Here is an 18922-nt window from a genome sequence, read left to right as displayed (position 1 = left end):
GCCCACTGAACACTAGTCGACTCCCAATTTAGAGAGTTAATAACCACAGAAAGTGTTTCCTGTTGTCTCCCCTGCTGCTGCACATTACACAGCCTGCGTGACCTTGATTTAGTTTCTTGTGCCATTTTAATTGTCATTCTCACTGCTTTTGATATTTAGAATACAATTTTGTGTTTCATTTCATACAGAAAGTATATTCAAACTCGTGATTGATGCTTTACATTTTATAGGTATTATTTTTAAGCTCCTTTGTGCTTGAAAATCACTGAAAAGTGAAGCATACACTCAGCCTCGATACCAGCTTGTCAACTTCTTACAACAACTGTTATTCCCCCTCGCTGTGAGACTCAGTGCAACTCTACACCAGCAGGGCATTGCAAGTGTTAAGTGGGATGGTTTTGTGGTTAAGTCATGGTAGTGTAATGTTCTGGCTATGAACACTGTAACAGTCATTCAGCCAGCCATCTACACGGTTATGCAGCATCGACCCTTCACATGCTCGAGCCTTCCCTGGCGGTTAGTAAAAGCTCAGCCACAACTGTTGCTGTAAACACGGTCACAGCAACAACCAAACCTTAGAATCGACCAGGTCAAACAAATGTATTACTGTGAACTGTATTGAAAGCAGGTTGAAACTTATGCAGCTACACAAGCTGAGAAGAGGCCACAGCGTGAAGTTAAAGTGCATTAAGTGGCACGCTGGTCCTGCACATGATGGAAAGGGGGGGAAAAAGTTGGCTTGGCTGAACTACCAGGCACGAGGTAGAAAAAATGTAATGGAAGCAGTGGTTAGTAGATCAGCAGGGTGACTGAGAAGAATGTGCAGCAGGGAGTTAATGTTGAATCGTATTATTCTGTCATAAAGGACAGGATATGTGCTGTTAGTGCAGGAAAATAGGGCAAGAAGGAGACCCCCTGCTTCAGCTCCACTTTGAAATCTATGTCCAATTTATGTCTGTTTATTTGCTGTCCCTCAAAAGTGTCCTATTCATGAAAAAAATAAAGGATGTCAGAAAGTGAACAGCTGAAGTCACTTGTAGTCTCTCTGAATAAACTGAGGAAACGGTGATCGGTTGCAGGGCTTATTTGTTCAGAACACACCTGCTTTGCTTTAAGACTTTAAGCAGCAGAGTAGATGGGTGAGGATGCTATGTGGAAGGCAGGAATGCAGTGCAGGCAGCGGGGGGCAACAGGGCCTAAGCGGCGCAGCCAGGGGAACTGTAATCCTGTTAAGAACCCAGCTGTGTCTGACGTCAAACTCATCTTGCTACTAACTGGAGGTGAGGAGCTCTCATTAGGTGGGGAGGAAAGTAGAGAAGAGTGTGTTCATGTTATTCATAAATTATGGCAGGAACAGCCAAGATAAGAATTGAGCAGATTTAAAGCTCCTGAAGTTTTATTTCTGCCCCACTTCATTTCACTTGAATGTGTTATGGTTCAATTTGAAAAAGCGTTCAGCTTGGTCACATAAACAACGGCTTCCATTATAAAAAGCGCTCATCTTAACATATGTAAGGCGATAAAAACCTTGTGACAGCCTCTATGATTGCTCTTTCCACTCCATGCAGACTGCGAACACTTGATCCGCAGGATGTTGGTCTTGGATCCATCCAAGCGTCTGTCTGTGGCCCAGATTAAGGAGCACAAGTGGATGGCTCTGGATGTTCCAGTGCAGAGACCTGTCCTGTACCAACAGCCGCTGTCAGCTGAGGGCGAGGCCAGTGTGGGAGAATACAGCGAACAGGTCCTTCGTCTGATGCACAGCCTGGGCATCGACCAGCACAAGACTATAGAGGTGAGGAGCGGAAATGGGTTCATCTGTTTAACAGCAGTTAACAGGTGTGAAATCGAAGAAGATAACTTTGAAAGTGAACTTTGAATATGCATTTTACATTTGTTCAAGATGCGCATTTATTCAGCATGACAATCGTGAGTGTCCTACTGTGTAAAAATATGTGGAATAAGTTTCTATGCTCACTTTTCCTCAGGCGCCTCGGTATAGTATAGTTATTAGGAGGTTTAAATGCCTTACTTTAAGAGTAGCTATTGCTACTGTAAATAAGACACAGGCTATAGCTCCCCAGCTAGTGGATATCACATGGACAGAAGCTGAAGTCTGTGCTGCAGCCAGCCGGGTTCAAATCAGTCCATTATGTAGCACTGCAGATGTTTTACAAACATAAGAAGCTACACGACACAGCGAAGGAGAGAAAAATGTTATAATGTTAATAGGTTTCGATCTCCACTTTCCTGTCTGCACAGAATTTTTTATTTTTTTTTCTAAAAGGCATAAAAATGGTCCCCAATGATTCCGATCGGTCATCAACCATTTTTTGATCTTTGAAGGTGCAGTAGTAGTTTGTGAATTTGATTTGAACCAGTCAGGCTGTGACTGAACTGTAGACTTTCAGCTTTAATTTGAATAGATTAACAAAAATATATGGTTTTTCAGGAATTAAAGCCTTGACTGATGAGACTTTCGGAGGCAGGATGATGTCTGTTTTTTTATGGTTATGTCATGACAAATCAAGCAAATAAAAGTCTGTTGTTTGCTCCAAGTATTGAGTTATTCTATAGCACTTCTGTTCTCCTGGTATCCTATATGGTACAAAGAGATAAAGGAGCAAGTGAAAGAGGCTTAAAAAAAAAATCCAAACACACAGGTCACTGAACGCGAAGAAGCGGCAAAATCAACAATCTGGTTCATTGTTGAGAGGTAGAAAACAACATGTAGTCTAGTCAGGAAACTCCGAAGCAGTTAGTCAAGTCTGCAAACAAGAAACGCCCTCTGCGAATGTAAATACAGACGATTTACCTCGTGATGCAAATCACAGGTAACACCCAAACACGGATAGCAGGCCAGTTTACACTCTGCCAGAAAATATCTTTAAAAAGAATAAAAGGCAGACCAGTTCTTGAGCAAGATTCCTTGGGCAGATGAAATAACTTGTACCAGACTGGTGGGAAGGGAAGAGTTTTGACAGTGAGGGAGAGGGGCTCATCACAGAAGCATGGCACATTATCTGCCCATCATAGAGGAGGCAGTGTTTTGGCACGTCGTGGGCGCCTCCAAGTGCAGATGGATAATGACCCAAGGCTTAGTATGTAAACAACTCAAGAGGTTCTTAAGGCAAATAGATGTGATCATCTTTAAAAGACAGAGACTTCAGTCCCACTGTGGACCTTTTTTTTCTTTCTTTCTGGCGGAAAACAAAAGTGAAGGCCAAAACACTCATGAACAAGTAAAGGCCTGGCAAAGCACCGCAAGGGAGGAAACTCGTTGTTTAGAAATGTTCATGGGTTCCTGACTTCAGGCAGTCATTGACTGCAGAGTACTTGGCATGAAATACCGAGGATGTAGACCACACATAGCCTTGAAGCAGCTTATCAGCCAGTTTTGTCGGGGTAGAAAAAAAAAGGGCTGTATTGTCTGAATGGTTAATGCCCTTTTTTTTTTATTTTTTGTTAAATCCCTTAAGTTGAAGCTGAAAGTCTGCACTTCAATCACGTTAAGATTTCTCCATTGTAAATCCATTGTGATGGTGTGCTAGAGGGCAGTATTATGAAAATGGCATCGCTTGTGGAGCCGACAGTGTGCGACTAAAAAATGTGCTTTTGTCCTTTTTCGTCTACTTAATCTAAGAGTAACAAGCTGTCATTTTTCCTGCACTTGTATTTCACGTGCTGTCCTGTGTTTTAACACATTCTACGAATTGTATTTTTTTATCTGCTCGTCTGCTGCTGCAATAGCCCAGTTTCACACGGGGATGATTAAAGAATTATCTTCCCGTATCTTAAGAGCTGTCACAGTTAACTCAACCAAAATAGAAGTTGAACTTAACTAATAAATTCAGTGGCGGACTCCGCCCTTCATGCTGTCTGTCATCCTCCAGTCTCTGCAGAACAAAAGCTACAACCACTTTGCTGCTATCTACTACCTGCTGGTGGAGCGGCTCAAGGCCCACCGCTGCAGCTTCCCCGTCGAACAGAGGCTCGATGCCCGCCAGCGGCGACCCAGCACCATCGCTGAGCAAACGGTCATCAAGGTAACCACAGAGCCACGGTGCAGCTCGGTGGCTTTTGAATAATGTGTGCTGATTACTCTCTGTGCCTCTCTGATCAAAGCTGTGTTATTCACACCTGCATCCAGGAACAAACAAATGGCCTATTCATTTATTTATCTCCTCCCGTGCTGTCTTCAACCCCAGCCTTGATCTTAATGCATTTCCCTCGGTTACATTATTCATTATTTTCTTTTCTCTGCCCGCTGCCACTTCTCACCATCACAGTGCTATTTCCCTTAAAGTTCCCTCAATGTCTCAGATGTGGCTTTCTTTTCTTCTTGGGATTACAAAGTCAAATTCACAACATCTTATTTCTCGTTCTAATTTGTTCTTTGACTGTTAGTAAAGGTGTCGTTAAAAGTCGGTGATGACTTGGAGGAGTTGTTGTTATTTCTCGACGTGATCTAACAGATTGTCCTTGTGTGTTTTCTTCTGCCTCACAGTCGACCAGCGGTTCAGCTCAGGTGGGTTTGCTTCCGCAGGGCGTTCGTCTTTTGCGCTCCCCCGCTGTTCCCCAAGCCTCCTCCGACGCTTTCACCTTCTCTCAGACTGCTTGTACCCTGGAGCAGAATTTCATGGTGGAGGATGTCAACACGCCCAAAGTAGGTCCAATACCAGTGAAAACAGTGTGAGGCTCTGAGGGCAGGGATTTTTGTTTGCTTGTTCTCTGTCCTCTTGTTACAGCTTTCACATACAACTTCTCGGTCATGGAAGTAGTTATTACTGTCATCGACTTGAAAGTGATTTGCTTTGATTGGCATGCTCATTTACTGTGAATCAGAAATGCCTGAGCGTTTCTGTGGCTGCGTTTGTGTTTGAGCACATGCGTCTCCCAGACTCCTTTGAGATTTGGAGCGTCACCCTGCCAAAGTGCAGTTGACTTGTCGTCTTATGCAAGCGCTCAGCCAGATGTCACTTCACACAGGACAGCTGCCTGTCTTGCAAGTTTTCTAACGCACACGGTGCTCTCCTTCCCTCTCTGTTTATTTGTGCCAAACAGCGACCTTATCCTCCAGGCCTATTGGTGGGCCGACCGCTTATTACAGAACATAGACACGTTTGGTCTGACTTCACAGCCGCACACACCTGCAGTCCTACACTCAGACTCAAGCACACACACTTGGTTTGCGCTTTCTTTTCCGTTCCACCCCGACTCCGAGCTCCACTAAGGAATGATTTGTACATTGCTGTGTATGTGTGTGTCTGCGATAAGCAGAACAGAGCAGAGTCAGGGTGCGTGTTATCTGCGTGAATGGAGTCTGGTTATGTAAGCGGTCCTGTGATGATGATGTGACCTAATGCTGAGCTGAGTGAACACACATGGACAGGAAGCTGCTGCGCTGCCCCAGTGATCTCGCTGCCCAGACTTCCCACCCATCAGCCAACAGCTCATCTTTTCTTTCTTTTTCAGCATTGGGCCGTCTTTATTCTCCTGTTTCCATTTTGACTCTTGCTCTCCTCTTTCAGCTTCCTGTCTCTCACCTTGTTTTACTCCTTTAGCTGCTCTGTGCCCTTAGGAACTACCACCCCTTTGTGTCTGTTTCTCAATGTAGTTTCCCCTCTTGTCCTTTGTGTGTGTGTGTGTGTGTGTGTCTGTTGGGTAATAACATTCCTCTCTCAGCGCACTACAGAAAGCAGATGGGGAATTGGGCAAAGTTTCTCTTTATAGAGCAACACCAGGCTTTCCGGTTACTGCGGCAACTAATGTGGATGATCTATGTGTGCGTAATATTTGTGTGTATGTGTCAGTCACTCAGCGATTTTAGTCAAAGCTCACTTCCTGGCCCTGCATTCCTTTATCCCTACCCTCCACCCTTGCACCAGCAAGCACTGCTCTGTATGCTGTAACTATCTAACACACCAACACACTTCCAGTATGAGACCAATTGCAGTGAGCGGCGGGAATACAGAGGGAGGAGAGTAACTTATGGAGTCCTCATTCTCAGTGTTGCCTTTGTTTTGTGTCCAAGTTATTTAAATAATAGATTTTTTGTGCGATGCCTCTGGTACTTTTCTTTTTTTAATGTCTTAATGTGAGTGTCCCGCTCTCATATGGTAATATTCTATTTTAATTGTGTTCTTGTTCTCTCCTTCTGTTTCTATCACTCCTCCCGTCTAGGTGAATGGCTGCCTGCTAGACCCCCTCCCTCCCCCGACTGTCCTCCGCAAGTCCTCCACCTCGTCGCCTAGCAACATGATGGAGACATCGATTGATGAGGGCATTGAGACCGAGGAGCCTGACACGGAGGATGATCCATCCCACCTGCTCTCGGCCTATCAGACAGCTCGATTCGGCCAAAGGCGGCACACCCTGTCAGAGGTCACCAACCAGCCAGGGCCTTCAAACCAAGGTACGATGTCACCTTATGGACACGGTTACATGCATCTATTGATATGTGCAAAACTATTCATCTGGATCAATCCCTTGACATTGAAGGAAATTCTCATCCCCAGGTAAATTATTCGCTCTCGGCCACAACCCCTCCATGGGTAGCGTGGACTCAGATATTGGCTACGATATGGGCTCAATGCATAGCGACCTCAGCCTGCTGGAGGATCCCCCCTCCCTCAGTGAAGTGGTACCAGCCAACAGCTCTGCCCCTGGCATCACCCCCGCACCTTTCTTAAGCGCTAGGCCTGCCAACCCAGCTATGGCTGCTCTGACTTCCCAGCACAGGGAGACGCACAACCGCTCCCCCATCAGCTTCAGGGAAGGACGCCGTGCCTCTGACACCTCCCTCACCCAAGGTCAGAGCCAGAGATGTTAAGTTGTTGTTTTTCTTTGGACATTTCACATGATCTACTGCCTCTCTGGAAGGACTCAGACTATATCCACTCAGACTATATCCACAAATATCGTCCTTATTAATTACAGGCACTGTGAGGCTCAGTCTGTGTGCATATAATAGCCATTCTGCCACCTTAACAGAGGTTCTTGCAGCAGTTTTGAATGCATAAGATCAGAAAAGTTTAAAAAGCTTCACACCAGAACATGCGGTAGGAGCAAAATCAACCTTAAAGAGGAGCTGTGCTGTTTTTCTACATCTAGCCTGTTTATAGGTGTGGCACTTGAGCCAGCTTCAGATAAGACTGTAGATTTAAAGCATATATACCTTAAGGTGTGACACTGCAAAGAAGTGATTGTAGTCTGGTTGATAGATGCCACAGGCCACATCATCTTGGCGCAAGGTAAAAGACAAAATTCTCTGTTTTTTCACTGTCTATTTTCTATCCATTGTCATGCGTCTGTCCCCGCAGCCCGCTGGATCCTGGATTGGCTTGTGCCAGCTATCAAAACAAAATGAGAAGAATGTGTTTCTATTAACCAGTGTAGCTACCTTTTGAATTCAAATCTCCATAAAACTGAGGGAAACCACTTTGTTCTTTGATTCTGGGTTGCTGGAATAATATTAGATGAATTAGTTTCATGCCACAAAGGTCACGATACGAACACGCTCCAAATTTAAGGGCAGTTATTTTCAGCGAATCAAACTACTGTTGGCTTGACCACAATCTAACTATGTCAGATTCTTCTTTTCCAATACGATAATGTCTTATTATAAAGTCATGAATCTTGTTTTCACGTGATTTCAGACTAATGAAGACACAGTTCTAAATATTATCGTGTGTTTCAGCCAATTGACCACCCCAAATGTCACTCACTGGGACTTTAAAGCGGTAATATACAACCTTGAGAAACCGCTGAGCGCGACAGCAACTCAGACCAAAACAAGCACAGCCAAAACCGGATTTGCAGTGTGTCAAAAGACTCATAAATCTCTCTTTCTCTCTTTAGGATAAAACTGAACTTTCTTATATTTGGACATCCCTAATTTCAACTGAATAAGGTGTGAAATGCAGTCTGCTCTGCATATGAACATGAATACACCTTTCTATCTTAAGATATTATGTAGGTGTTTGCCGCTCTGTTAAAGTTGAAAGTGATGCAAATGGAACTATAAAAAGTGCAACCGTAATCAATTAATCTTTGCTGGGGCCAAAGGTCAGCTGAATTGCCCATAGAGTCAAACTTATCTTTGCAAACACAGCAGTTGCTAGCTTCTGGTCATGGGAAGAACTGCATATATAAAGGTTTTTAAGCACTGGCTTCTTTTGTCAATGGTTGAATGAATAGTCTGCTTTTTATTTCTTAAACCAGTTTTTTTTTTTGGTTACCAGCGCTGGCTGGTAATTGGCCGCAAGACACTCTTTGACAATCACTGTCTGCAGTGGATGTAGACAATGCAGACATTTTGAGAAATGCTTTGAAACGCAATATTTTTGCACAAGTTTGCAGATCTAAATTGCACATGTTCGTCCACAGAGCATTTGAGCAGCAGATGAGAAACTCTGCTTCTCGTGACGCAGACACAACACTCCTATCACTACTCCTTTAAATCTTTATCCACTCACTCACTCACACACACACAAGCACACACTCCCCTTCTCTTCCTGCTCTACACCCCCCCCCCCCCCCCCCTCTCATCCGCTCAGTGTCTCTGACGACTTCAACGGCGATGATTCACCTTGTGAATCACAGACACACATTTGAAGGTTTCAGCCCACATATCTCCCTCTCTTCCCCCTCTTCTTTTAACTCTCCTTTTCTTTCTGCCACTCACTCTCTCCGTCTTGCTCTCCTTTTCACTTTTCAAAGTTGCAGTCTCTGGCAGCCAGGATTTCTTTCTTCTTCGAACCAGAGATAAATCTGAGCCAAAATAATGGGGGGGAATGTTAAACAAACCCTCTATCTACCTTGTTCTTTTTTTTTTTTTTTTACTTTATTATGTGCCCGCCGGCTGTAAATCACCTGCGCTTTAGCCAAAGCCAACCTATATTTCTAATTTGAAAATACGTATCCTCCCTGGCTCCACAGTGACAGTCTGCGCCGTGCGCTCCTGGTCGGTATTCGCAGTTATTTATTTAGTTTTCGTAATCCTCTTTGGAGAGTGTTGATGCGGTGGATTCTTTTGCGTCAGACTGCTGAGTCTGGTTTTAAATAACTCCCACCATCGCAGTGAGTCAGGTTCTATCGTTCACAGCTACAGCTCATCACCACTGGATGGGTCTTATCAGAGCTGCGCACACACACACACACACACACACACACACGCGAGCACAGAGATGCTGTCACACGAATGACGTACACCCAGGACGTTGTCAGTCAGGGCGAGGAAAAAGAGCTCTGCGGTCAAACGTCAGCGAGGATTGAGACGGCTTCTCTAAGAAAAGCACTGAGCAATTGTCATTCTGACGTTGAGGCAAAAGTTGTAACAATCTTTTTTATCCTCACAGGTCTGGTGGCATTTCGGCAGCACCTCCAGAACTTGGCAAGGACCAAAGGCATCCTGGAGCTCAACAAAGTCCAGATGCTGGTGGAGCAGATGGGCTCTGGAGAAGGGGCCGCCATGGACCCCCTGGGACCACAGCACCATTTGCACAACCTCTTGGAGGTTAGCGCATGTTCACACAAACACATACTCCGAGATCTTTGTCTTCCGTAAAACATATGCTGAGCTTTAGCCCTTCTACTGTCCTAACTTCATACTGGAGAGGAAAAGTAAAAAAAAAAAAAAGGAAAGCAGGCGCCCTGGCTGTTGTGTAACCCCAAGAGAGGCAGCCAACTGTGGCTTGTTTACTGTCTCCCGTCCCCCTGGGGCTTGGAGCCTTGGCCAAAATGAATGCAGCCATTGTTGAAATCAGTCAGACTCGCCCATAGTAGTGACTAGAACTGCAATCACACAAAAAGATGGGCATGCATAAGCACAGAGTGGCACACTAGATAGGAGGCCATTTGAGGAAAGAATTGCCGGCTTTCCTGTAAACAAAAACATAAATTTGCACAGACAAGATCTTCCTTTTTTTTTTCTTTTTCTCATCTGTCATAATGCAATAAAGCTGCTCTTTGTTTGTTATGATGCTTGAAGCCCCATCATCCTTTTAATTAGCTTTTATTCCATTTACCTAATGTGTAATCCCAAGGGTACATGCCATTCACGGAAAGCTGATCAGTCACCACATGGGCATTTGGGCCAGTGGCAGCAGAGATAATTCAGTTAGGCTACATGAAGCCGTCAGACCTTGACAAAGCTTTATCAGCTGACAGGAGGGGGCATACAGGACCAGAGCCCTTGAGCATTTTGTTCCAACGCTTTATGTTTTTGACTGAAGGGTGAGGGATGCAAGCAGCAGGAGGGCCTAGCTTTATACCAAGGTGCGCCGCAGCCGCCTCTCTTGTCCCGCAGACAGAGTTTGGAAACACAGTACCTCACTCACAGACTACAGGTACAGTCTACAGTTCTGCTTATATTCAATGATCCGCAGGCTCATACACTTTTATACCTTGTCCTGACCTGTGATGTCAATCTGCTTTGATTACCATTCAGTGATTTCATTTGGAAAAATTGGAATTATCTGCCCCGATGCAAAAGTAAGGATACACTTTGTAGACGGCTGCAGTGATAATTATCGGTCCCCATCTCTCTTTTTGTTCCGAAGGCCAACGTGTTGGCCAACAGTCCTGCTAGCTGTCAACTTTTCTGTAAGGAGACTCCTCGAAGTTTAGAGCAACAGCTGCAGGAGCACAGGTAACACACGCCGCAAAATGTCACCTCCCAACACTCAAGTCCCTCATTCTTAGTTTCGAAATTGTTCAGTGATCTCTCTGTTGTGTTCAAGAGCTAAACTTTATTTAAACACGCAGGAAAAGAAACAGTCACCCAGAGCGGTGATCAGACTGAGGCTCCATCTTGTTTGGTAGCATAGAGTCAACGCAGCATTGATTGTCAGCAGCTTTTTGTCTGTCTTCAGCATGTCTGCAGTCGGTTGTGAAGCTTAAGGTTGATCGTTTTACTGCTGTAGCAGTCTCATTCACGCTTTCCACCATATTCCTGTAAACATTTTCATGCATTTGAATTCTTTTCTTTTTTTTCTGATTAAATAGTGACTGACAATGATTTGATCTAAATATATATATAAGACAATACCAGTTTAGATTATGGCACATTGGTTTCCCTGTTCCCTTTCCAATTCGCATTGTGTACATATTTGCTTATGGGTTAATTTGGAAGCTTTTTATTCTTACTTGTGTTGATGCAAGGTATTATATCCCTGCAGACTGAACCAGAAGAGGATGTACCTGCAGCAGTCACAAGGCATGGGATTGCAGGTCTACTTCAATCAGATGCAGATAGCTGAAGGCTCCTACCCGACGGGGAGCCCTGCTCTGGACCCGGCAGCGGCTCAAAGTTCCCCTCAGGGCTCGCCCATGTCAGTCGCCCACCAGCCTCAGCCCCAGCAGCAAGGCAGTGCTCAGTCCCCGCCCCCTTTCAGCCACACCCATAGCTTGAGCCCGCTGATGGAGCCAGGCGAGGGCCTGGTTTATGATCCCTACATGAGCCATCACCACTACACCCAACATATGCCTCCTGGAGCTCACCTCCACCACCAGCTCCACCATCAACATCCTCATGATGCTGCTGCCATTGGCCTGGGCTTCAGCTACCCTGCGAGCTGTGAGCAGCAGGCTGTGGGGCTTTCCACTGAGGCTCTTCTGCCAGAGCAGTACGAGTTCCCCATGGATGCCACCTTGCTGCCTCAACCTGCCTTAGGAGAGGCTGATGGAAGAGTTCTGGCTAGTTCTGGGCCATCAGACAGCCTGGGAATGCCTGAGCTGCAGGGCTCTCTCCTGGACAGTGAGATGATGGAGACTGTGGACTCGCAGCATGGCTTCGTACTGGTCAACTAAAGCCAGCTGAGGGGTACTGTTTGAGGTAGAGAGCAGTATTAAGCAATGAGAACCTACACACCATTGAGAGCAGAGAGAATGGAGATATAAGTGGAGGCCATAAGTGTAGCAAAAGGGAAGGAAGTGTTCATTTTTGTACAACTAATACAAACTTAATTTCTTAGTTGTGATAAACCTCAACTTTTCTACCAAAATCCTCCCTTAACCTACCTCCCTTTCTCCCTCTACTCCTCTGTTCTCATTCTTATCTGCCCTGCGAGGCAGGAACAGGCCCGCTGCGTGGTGCAATGTGAGCTTTGCTGATTTGGCGAGGTTGCCGTCACGCACGCCGTGCCGCCTGAGCAAACTGCATCATGCAGCCCAGCGGAGGGAGGTGTTGCTGCACATCCTGGAGGCTGCCAGAGTGCAGCGTTTCACCTAGAAACTGTTTGAAAGTGAACTAATTTAGGACAAAGTGAATGGCAACCAAAAGCACAACGGCTGGCGAGTGCTTTTTGTATTTCAGACACCGTCGACTTCTGTGGAGGATTTTATTTTTTTTTTTTTTTTAAGATTCCAGTGGACTGAAAAAGCAAATAAGCAAGAGAATATAGCCCTCATTTATCATGGTACCATGAACATTACCACAAATTCAAGTTTGTTTTTTTGTTTTTTTTAAAGTGCAGTAACTCATTAGTATGCTGCGACGGTGGTCATGCGCAGGCTTCAACACTATTGCTCCAAAAGCGAGAATAAACTTTGGTATTTGCTGAACCAAATACCCCGAATGATGCTACAGTGAAACCCTCAAAGCTATTTTTCAGTTTGACTGATGACAATATAACTGCAGGCAATGCTGTTTTATTTTTGTATTTGTTTCACATTATTTCTAACTACTGATCTCGATTTATTTCAAAAACTACTGATTGCATTCACTTTCCAGGTTTCATTGGAGTCAATACAATGAGAATTAATAGCAGTTTTTTGCAGGCGCAGTGGCCACACACACACACACATGTTCTGCAGCTGAGATGTGGGTCACGCAATTTGCCTGATAAATGAGGGCTGATGTGATAGGTTGAACTGTCAATATTATTCTGTTTCTGTGGCAATACTGAAGCAATATTAATCCTTAATGTTGAGGGATCGTGAATGGAAGCCTCACCTGAAGAGCCTCATCTGATCGGTTCCAGGGACCTCTGGGTCGTCAGCAGTGACATCACTGGAGCTGATGATGTAACCAGGAGATAATCTCTCAGACATTTGCCCTGGGAGTGCAGGGATTAGCCTGAGACAGCTTTATGGATGGTGCTGTGCAAAAGTTTGATCTTAAAATCATTTTTTACAAAAAAAAAAAGAAGATAATTCCATAACCCGTTTTAGTTGGAAACAAACTTCCCACAAAGCGTGGTCGACATCGGACACCAAAATCAAATTTCACGAGCACCTTTTTCCTTCCGAGCAGCACCGGTCCTCCTCGACACATTTTTTTCAAGGTGAAAGGTACCGAGCTAAGATTGGTGCTGAATGAGAAGCCCACATCCGTGTGTTCAAACGCAGGCATTAAGCGTCTAAATTTCCCGAAACTTTTGCACAGTATCGTGTGAGGGGGGTGTGGCCGATGAGTGGGATTACTCTTGTTCGCACAATTCAAATGTTCCGCATCCATCACATCGTCGTCGCTGAAAAGAAGACAAACACTGTATCGACTGCTTTCTTAACTGCTTTTAGATGAATTCTGGTTCACATCCTCACTGCTCCAGTCGTGCCTCCGGGGCGTTTTATTGACTAATTGCGTTTGCTCTAACGGAATGACCCCTTGAAGAGTCCCTGCATCAGATTTCCCTGAAAGAATGTTTCCTCTCGGACGTCGCAGCAGCTGTAAGACGAGGACCTGCAGAACACGGGTCACCCGAAGCTGCAGTTTTTCTTTCTTTTCTTTTTTTTTTTAACAGCACTTCGGCTCTGTTCAACCTACTTGAAGCGCACAGATGTAACCTCTGTGACAGATGTTTAAGAGAAAAAAAACACTTAATTGGGATAATGAGACGATGAACGTCACAGGGTTAAAATGGGTTTATTGGACTGTGACCATCTGCCAGACTGCATGACCCGCAGTGGTCGGGGTTAAACCATAAGAGTGTTTGTAGTCAGATTAGCCGGCAGACAAGGCAATCGCTCTCATTTTATACACTTGACTGAGCACATATCTCGGCTGGGGGACAGAGGAGGTTAGATTAGTGGTTTATACAGTAGTTTCAGTTAAAACAGGTTTAGTGGCGGCAAGAAAATGTGGACCAACTGCTGCTGCAGTCCTTTTGCTAGACTTAAAGGGGGAAATCCCACCTCTGAATGCTTTTTCACAACAGATTACAGCTACTGCTAATAATCGAATGATCTGCTGCTTATTGGAGCGTTGAACAGATTCATCTGACCAATAGTCCGAAAAAGAAATTTGGCAAAGTTTCGTTCAGCTCTACGGGATATTAACACTGACAGCTTAGTAAATCAGCGTTTTGCTCTCGCTTAGTCGAATGGACGGAGATACGAATAGACTGAGCAACAGTGGCCTCAGTAGACCAGAGTGCATTGCAGGGCTGTTGCAAAACAGGTCCAGTGGTTGCATTAATAGTTCCAACCCTTCAATTTTCAAAGTCATCGGCTTGGGTATGTTTATGTGTTCAGACGCCCACGTTTTTTTATTAACGGGAATAAGCTCACACCCAGTTTGTGGGTCACGTTGAAGATATCCATTAGAGAGGAAGGGCAAAGTGTTTGATGCGTTGGTTGAAGAGAAATCTTTCTTCTTCTTCTTTTTTTTTTTTTTTCCTCTGAGGTTTATAGAGCATTAAATTGTTAGCACTGATGGCGTAAGAGCATTAAAGTGTGCGCTTTGCCTTTTGTCGACGGTCAGGCTAAAAACGATGTGGAGGATGATCTGTGGAAGTTGAATACTGGAGCACTTTGACAAACACGGGGAAGAGGAGCTGTAGCGACAGAGGGAGGGAGGAGGTGACCGTGGGGACCGTTTCCTGGCAGGTGAAACGCATCGCCACCTTTCCTCCTCTCTCTTCCCCATCATTAATGGACACAAAGCAAATTTCTTTCAAGGAAAGACCAGACCTAGTAACACTTTATTTGATTGTTGATTTTAATCCAAGAAAAAGTAACACTTTTCAGTTTATTATGATGAGTGTTCTTTGTACAGAGTAGGGGTTTTAGTGAGTCCTCAGCGCACGCTCAAGTTCTACTGAGGGAAATGGTGTTTAATAGTGCTCAGTGTGCCTTTTTACTTTTCGTATTTTCCGTCTAAATTAAGACTTTGAATAGCACCAATACTTTTTTTTTTTTGGTTTCAAACCTTGTGTCATTTCTTACGATGACTCCCTCTCTGTGTTTCTTTATTTTTATTTGATTTCCTGAACGTACATAGAACCAGGTTTTACAAAGGTACAAAACCAAAGTCCCTCAGAAGTTTCCCTGTACGACCCACCGTGTGGAGTTTTGGAGCTTCTTTGTCAGCTTCTCTAGTCTGCTTCTTCTCCTTTTCTTTTCTTTTCTTCTTCTCCTGGTCAATCAGTGTATGCCATTTAAAAGTATTACAGCAATATCTCTCTAGTTGAAGACTAAAGTTATGAAGATTCTAGTGGATGTGTTTCCAAGTATCATAATTTCACCTCCTGCTGATGAAACAAACAACAAAAAAAAAAAAAGATTTAAAAAAAAAAAAATCAATCAATAGAAATCGAGTTTTATATTTACCTTCATTGATGTTGACCACACATAAGCTAACTTGCTGTTGAGATTAAAAAAAAAAAAGTTTATTGAACAGACTGTGTGTTTTTTTTGTTCCTCTGGATCTGACAGAATTTAAAATGACACCGTTTGTCCACATCCTGCTTATTGAAAGGTGATTAGAGGGCTATCTTCTCCACATAATCCTGTTGTCTTGTAACTCTACACCACAGCCGTGTGAAAGGGTGCGGTGGTGGAAGCCACCTGGAAAAAAAAACTGGATCACACCAAGCACTTTGTTCTAAACGTTCGAGTCAAAGCGGAACCTTGAATCACTTCATCCAGAAACATCACAGTTCTCCATCAGCAATATGTGGCGTAATCATTAAGATTCTGTTGGACAGTTGGAGTTTTCACAGCTAGTTTTCTGTCACCAGAGTAGAACTACAGTTGTCATTCATATGAAAAATTGTAGAATTCAGTTCCCTGACTTTGGTCAAACACAACATAATGACTGCCTTTATAAAGCTCCACCAGGTCCTCGGTTGGTGCTTGTCGGACTGTGTTTTTGTTCCTTGCACATCTTTTGAGAGGTTTCTGGTTGCCCCGTGGTGATCCACACAGGCTGGAGCCTATCCCGGCTGCAACTGGGTGAGAGGCAAAGGACACCAGTCCATCACAGGGCCACACAGGTCACACCTATTAACCTAACATGCATGCTTTTTGGAAGCTGGAGTAGTCAGGAGAGAACATGCAACCCTGGAACCCTCTTGCTGTGAAGCAGTGGTGCTAACCTCCACACCAATGTGCAGCCTGTGGTGATAACAAGGTCTCTTTATATAATGTAGGACTTATTCTAATCGTATCAGCTCTACTTTTGTGAGGCGTACCCCTAAATCACTCTTTGATTCACCAAGTTAACCCTAACTGACCGCAATGGTCGTGAGGAAGTGGGGGTGAGCTGCTTGCTTTGCTGAGCACATAACATACAGCATTGACCCCCTTATAGTGAATGGAAATCTAGTCGTTATCTTTAAGTGCTCATTGCTCATAAAAAATACAGTTAGTCACACATTTCACTTGGACCTTGTTCAGTGTGCAGCCGCTCAATTACAAGTGTTGCCAGAAAAACCAACAGCAGGCCTTCAAAGATGACTTTTTAGAAGAAAAAAAAGCAAAAAAAAGTTCCTTTCTTAGTACAAAAAACCCCAAAACAAATTAATAAAATTACCACAAATGAATCATAAAACATACCGGGCCTCTCTTTTGTGCAGAAGCTGTGAACCACTGAGGCAATTTGTAGGGCTCTTTTATAGTCTGTGTCAACAAGCAGGAGGGACTGAATAATTCATCACCGATGATGAGTGCTGTGGCCCTGACCAGTCACTGCGATCCGTGCTCTGCTATCACATTTAACCCACCACTAAGGCTGGGTGAAACCCGAACACCTTTTCAGATCAAGGGGGCACGTCCAATGCGGAGTTCTGATTGGTCGACGCATCTGAGAAGAAGACAGCAGGGTGTCGGGCAGCGGAGGGACTCCTCGAGCAGAGGTTTGCCCCTAATGTGCAGAAAGGATCATGTAGAGAGAACATGTCAATCCAATCAACCCTCTCAGACAGAGAACAGCTAATCCCACTAATACACCACCAGAGGTGGGTGGAGGGGAAGGGGGAGGGTCAATCTGTTCATGGAAATAGGCTTTTTCGTCTGTTTTCCTGAGAACACGCTGCTGGTGCTGCTCAGCCAAACTTGTTGTAACGTCTGAAACAGGGGTTCCCCCCCCCCCCCCCCCCCAAAATCCCATTTCAGTCGACCCTCCCTTGCATTTTGCCCAGTCTGGCTTGAAAAATAATCAAAGCACATCTCTTTTTCCACTGACCAACCCCTTCTTTGGTATGAGGGGAAAACAGAACATTATGCTACGTGTTGAAGCTATTTCGCCCTCCCACAAGCAAAAAGCATAACCTTGCAGCACTTCTCCTACAAGACACCAGCATTTCCCAGTTAAATGTAGTTATTTATAGTGGGATCGCTGCCTATGAATGCTGCCGAGACCTCCAGCAGGCTGCCTGTCACACACAGCTCCTGAGTGACGAGACAAGAGAAAAGAGAGCACAATGTGAGGGCAGACAACGGTAATCTGCTTCTTTTTTTCTTTTTTTTTCCCAGTGCGATATCACAACATCAGAGGCCAATTCACTCATCAGACCGAAGTATACTGTAATGACATCAATGGTTGCCGGGACAACCAGCGGAGGGTGGATGACAACATCCTACTGCGTCTTTTAGAGATCACAGCACTGTTCAGGATTAGAGCAGCAAAACAACAATGACAATCTTATGATGGGGGGGTGAAAATACTCAGGCATCAAAATGAAGCTGAAAAATTTAGTTTCATACCGAGCTGCACCTTTCTTTTCTTTTTTTTATTCATTTTAGATACTCTCTTTCTGTAACTGCATTTGAGCTTTGTAGGAAGTGGGTGACATAAACGTTGTAGCGCTGCGCGCGAGGATTGCCGAAGATGTTCTTATATCAGCTCTGAATGGAAGGTCATGCTGCCCTCACAGGATACTGCACGACCCTCGACTTCCTCATCTCCGAGTACACACCGAACACATGCTGGCCGGCAGATGGACAGAGTTAGAAAATCCCAGCACACACGACCCAGTAGTGCCTGGAAAAAAAAAAAAATCAGGTCCTGCAGGCCCTGAGCTGGATGTTTGATCCAAGCCAAGAATGTCTCTCTCTCACACACACATTCACACACTACTTGAATGATCCTCTGATACTACAGAGACATAAAAATGTTTGCACAGACCACACTGCTTCACTGATGGATGACACAATGAGAAGAAGGATCTGAAGAGACAAGGTGGCTTAAAGAAAAGGAGCGAGCCTTCTCTTCCCGACTGATGTTTGTCATCCTGAGAGGATCTGGCCTCAGTGTGTGTGCGTGCTTACGTGCGTGCGCGCGCGCGCGTGTGCTGTGTGGGGGCTTTGCTTGACTCCTTTCATTATAAATGACACAGTCCTGGGAGGCAGCTGCATTGACGTCAACGCTCTCAGCTTTGTCACGGGCTCTAGCTGCTGAAAATCCCCCCCCCCCCCAATAACTGGATCTAAATAGAAAGAAATGGGTTGCTGCTGTTTCATTACCGCCTCATAAACTCAAGTGGATTTGGGGGGCGGATTAGCCCTAGTTTTCAAGCAATCGTGCTTTGCTGAAGATTTTTGGCTGGAGGAGGAATTGTTGTTGCCCAAAACAGCTTAGAAAAAAAAAAAAAAAAAACGATCTGATCTGCTGGAGGAAAAGCTGAAATAAATGCTTGGGTTTTTATTTTTCTTCTTCTTTTAATTTCTTCAAAAGGCTGTGGCGTCCTCAATAGTGGGT

General features: G+C 44.7%; 1 protein-coding gene across 1 annotated transcript in view; it reads left to right on the top strand.

Annotated features, from left to right (window-relative positions):
• sik2b (salt-inducible kinase 2b) overlaps nucleotides 1–15623 on the top strand; it is a 43379-nt gene extending 27756 nt beyond the window's left edge. Inside the window, exons 7-15 of the mRNA XM_072392459.1 lie at nucleotides 1569–1795; nucleotides 3894–4046; nucleotides 4508–4666; nucleotides 6184–6415; nucleotides 6519–6812; nucleotides 9360–9517; nucleotides 10236–10349; nucleotides 10563–10651; nucleotides 11181–15623. Of these exons, the coding sequence (XP_072248560.1) occupies nucleotides 1569–1795; nucleotides 3894–4046; nucleotides 4508–4666; nucleotides 6184–6415; nucleotides 6519–6812; nucleotides 9360–9517; nucleotides 10236–10349; nucleotides 10563–10651; nucleotides 11181–11811 (2057 nt within the window). The 3' untranslated portion in view covers nucleotides 11812–15623. The remainder of the gene's footprint in view (nucleotides 1–1568; nucleotides 1796–3893; nucleotides 4047–4507; nucleotides 4667–6183; nucleotides 6416–6518; nucleotides 6813–9359; nucleotides 9518–10235; nucleotides 10350–10562; nucleotides 10652–11180) is intronic.
• The last annotated feature ends 3299 nt before the right edge of the window (nucleotides 15624–18922 follow it).

This window comes from Leuresthes tenuis, unplaced genomic scaffold, assembly GCF_036924035.1.
Source record: "Leuresthes tenuis unplaced genomic scaffold, fLeuTen1.0.hap1 SCAF_9, whole genome shotgun sequence".
In the NCBI taxonomy this organism is placed as follows: Eukaryota; Metazoa; Chordata; class Actinopteri; order Atheriniformes; family Atherinopsidae; genus Leuresthes; species Leuresthes tenuis.
The sequence above is the reverse complement of the archived record's forward strand: the minus strand, read 5'-3'. Positions and strand labels throughout refer to the sequence as shown.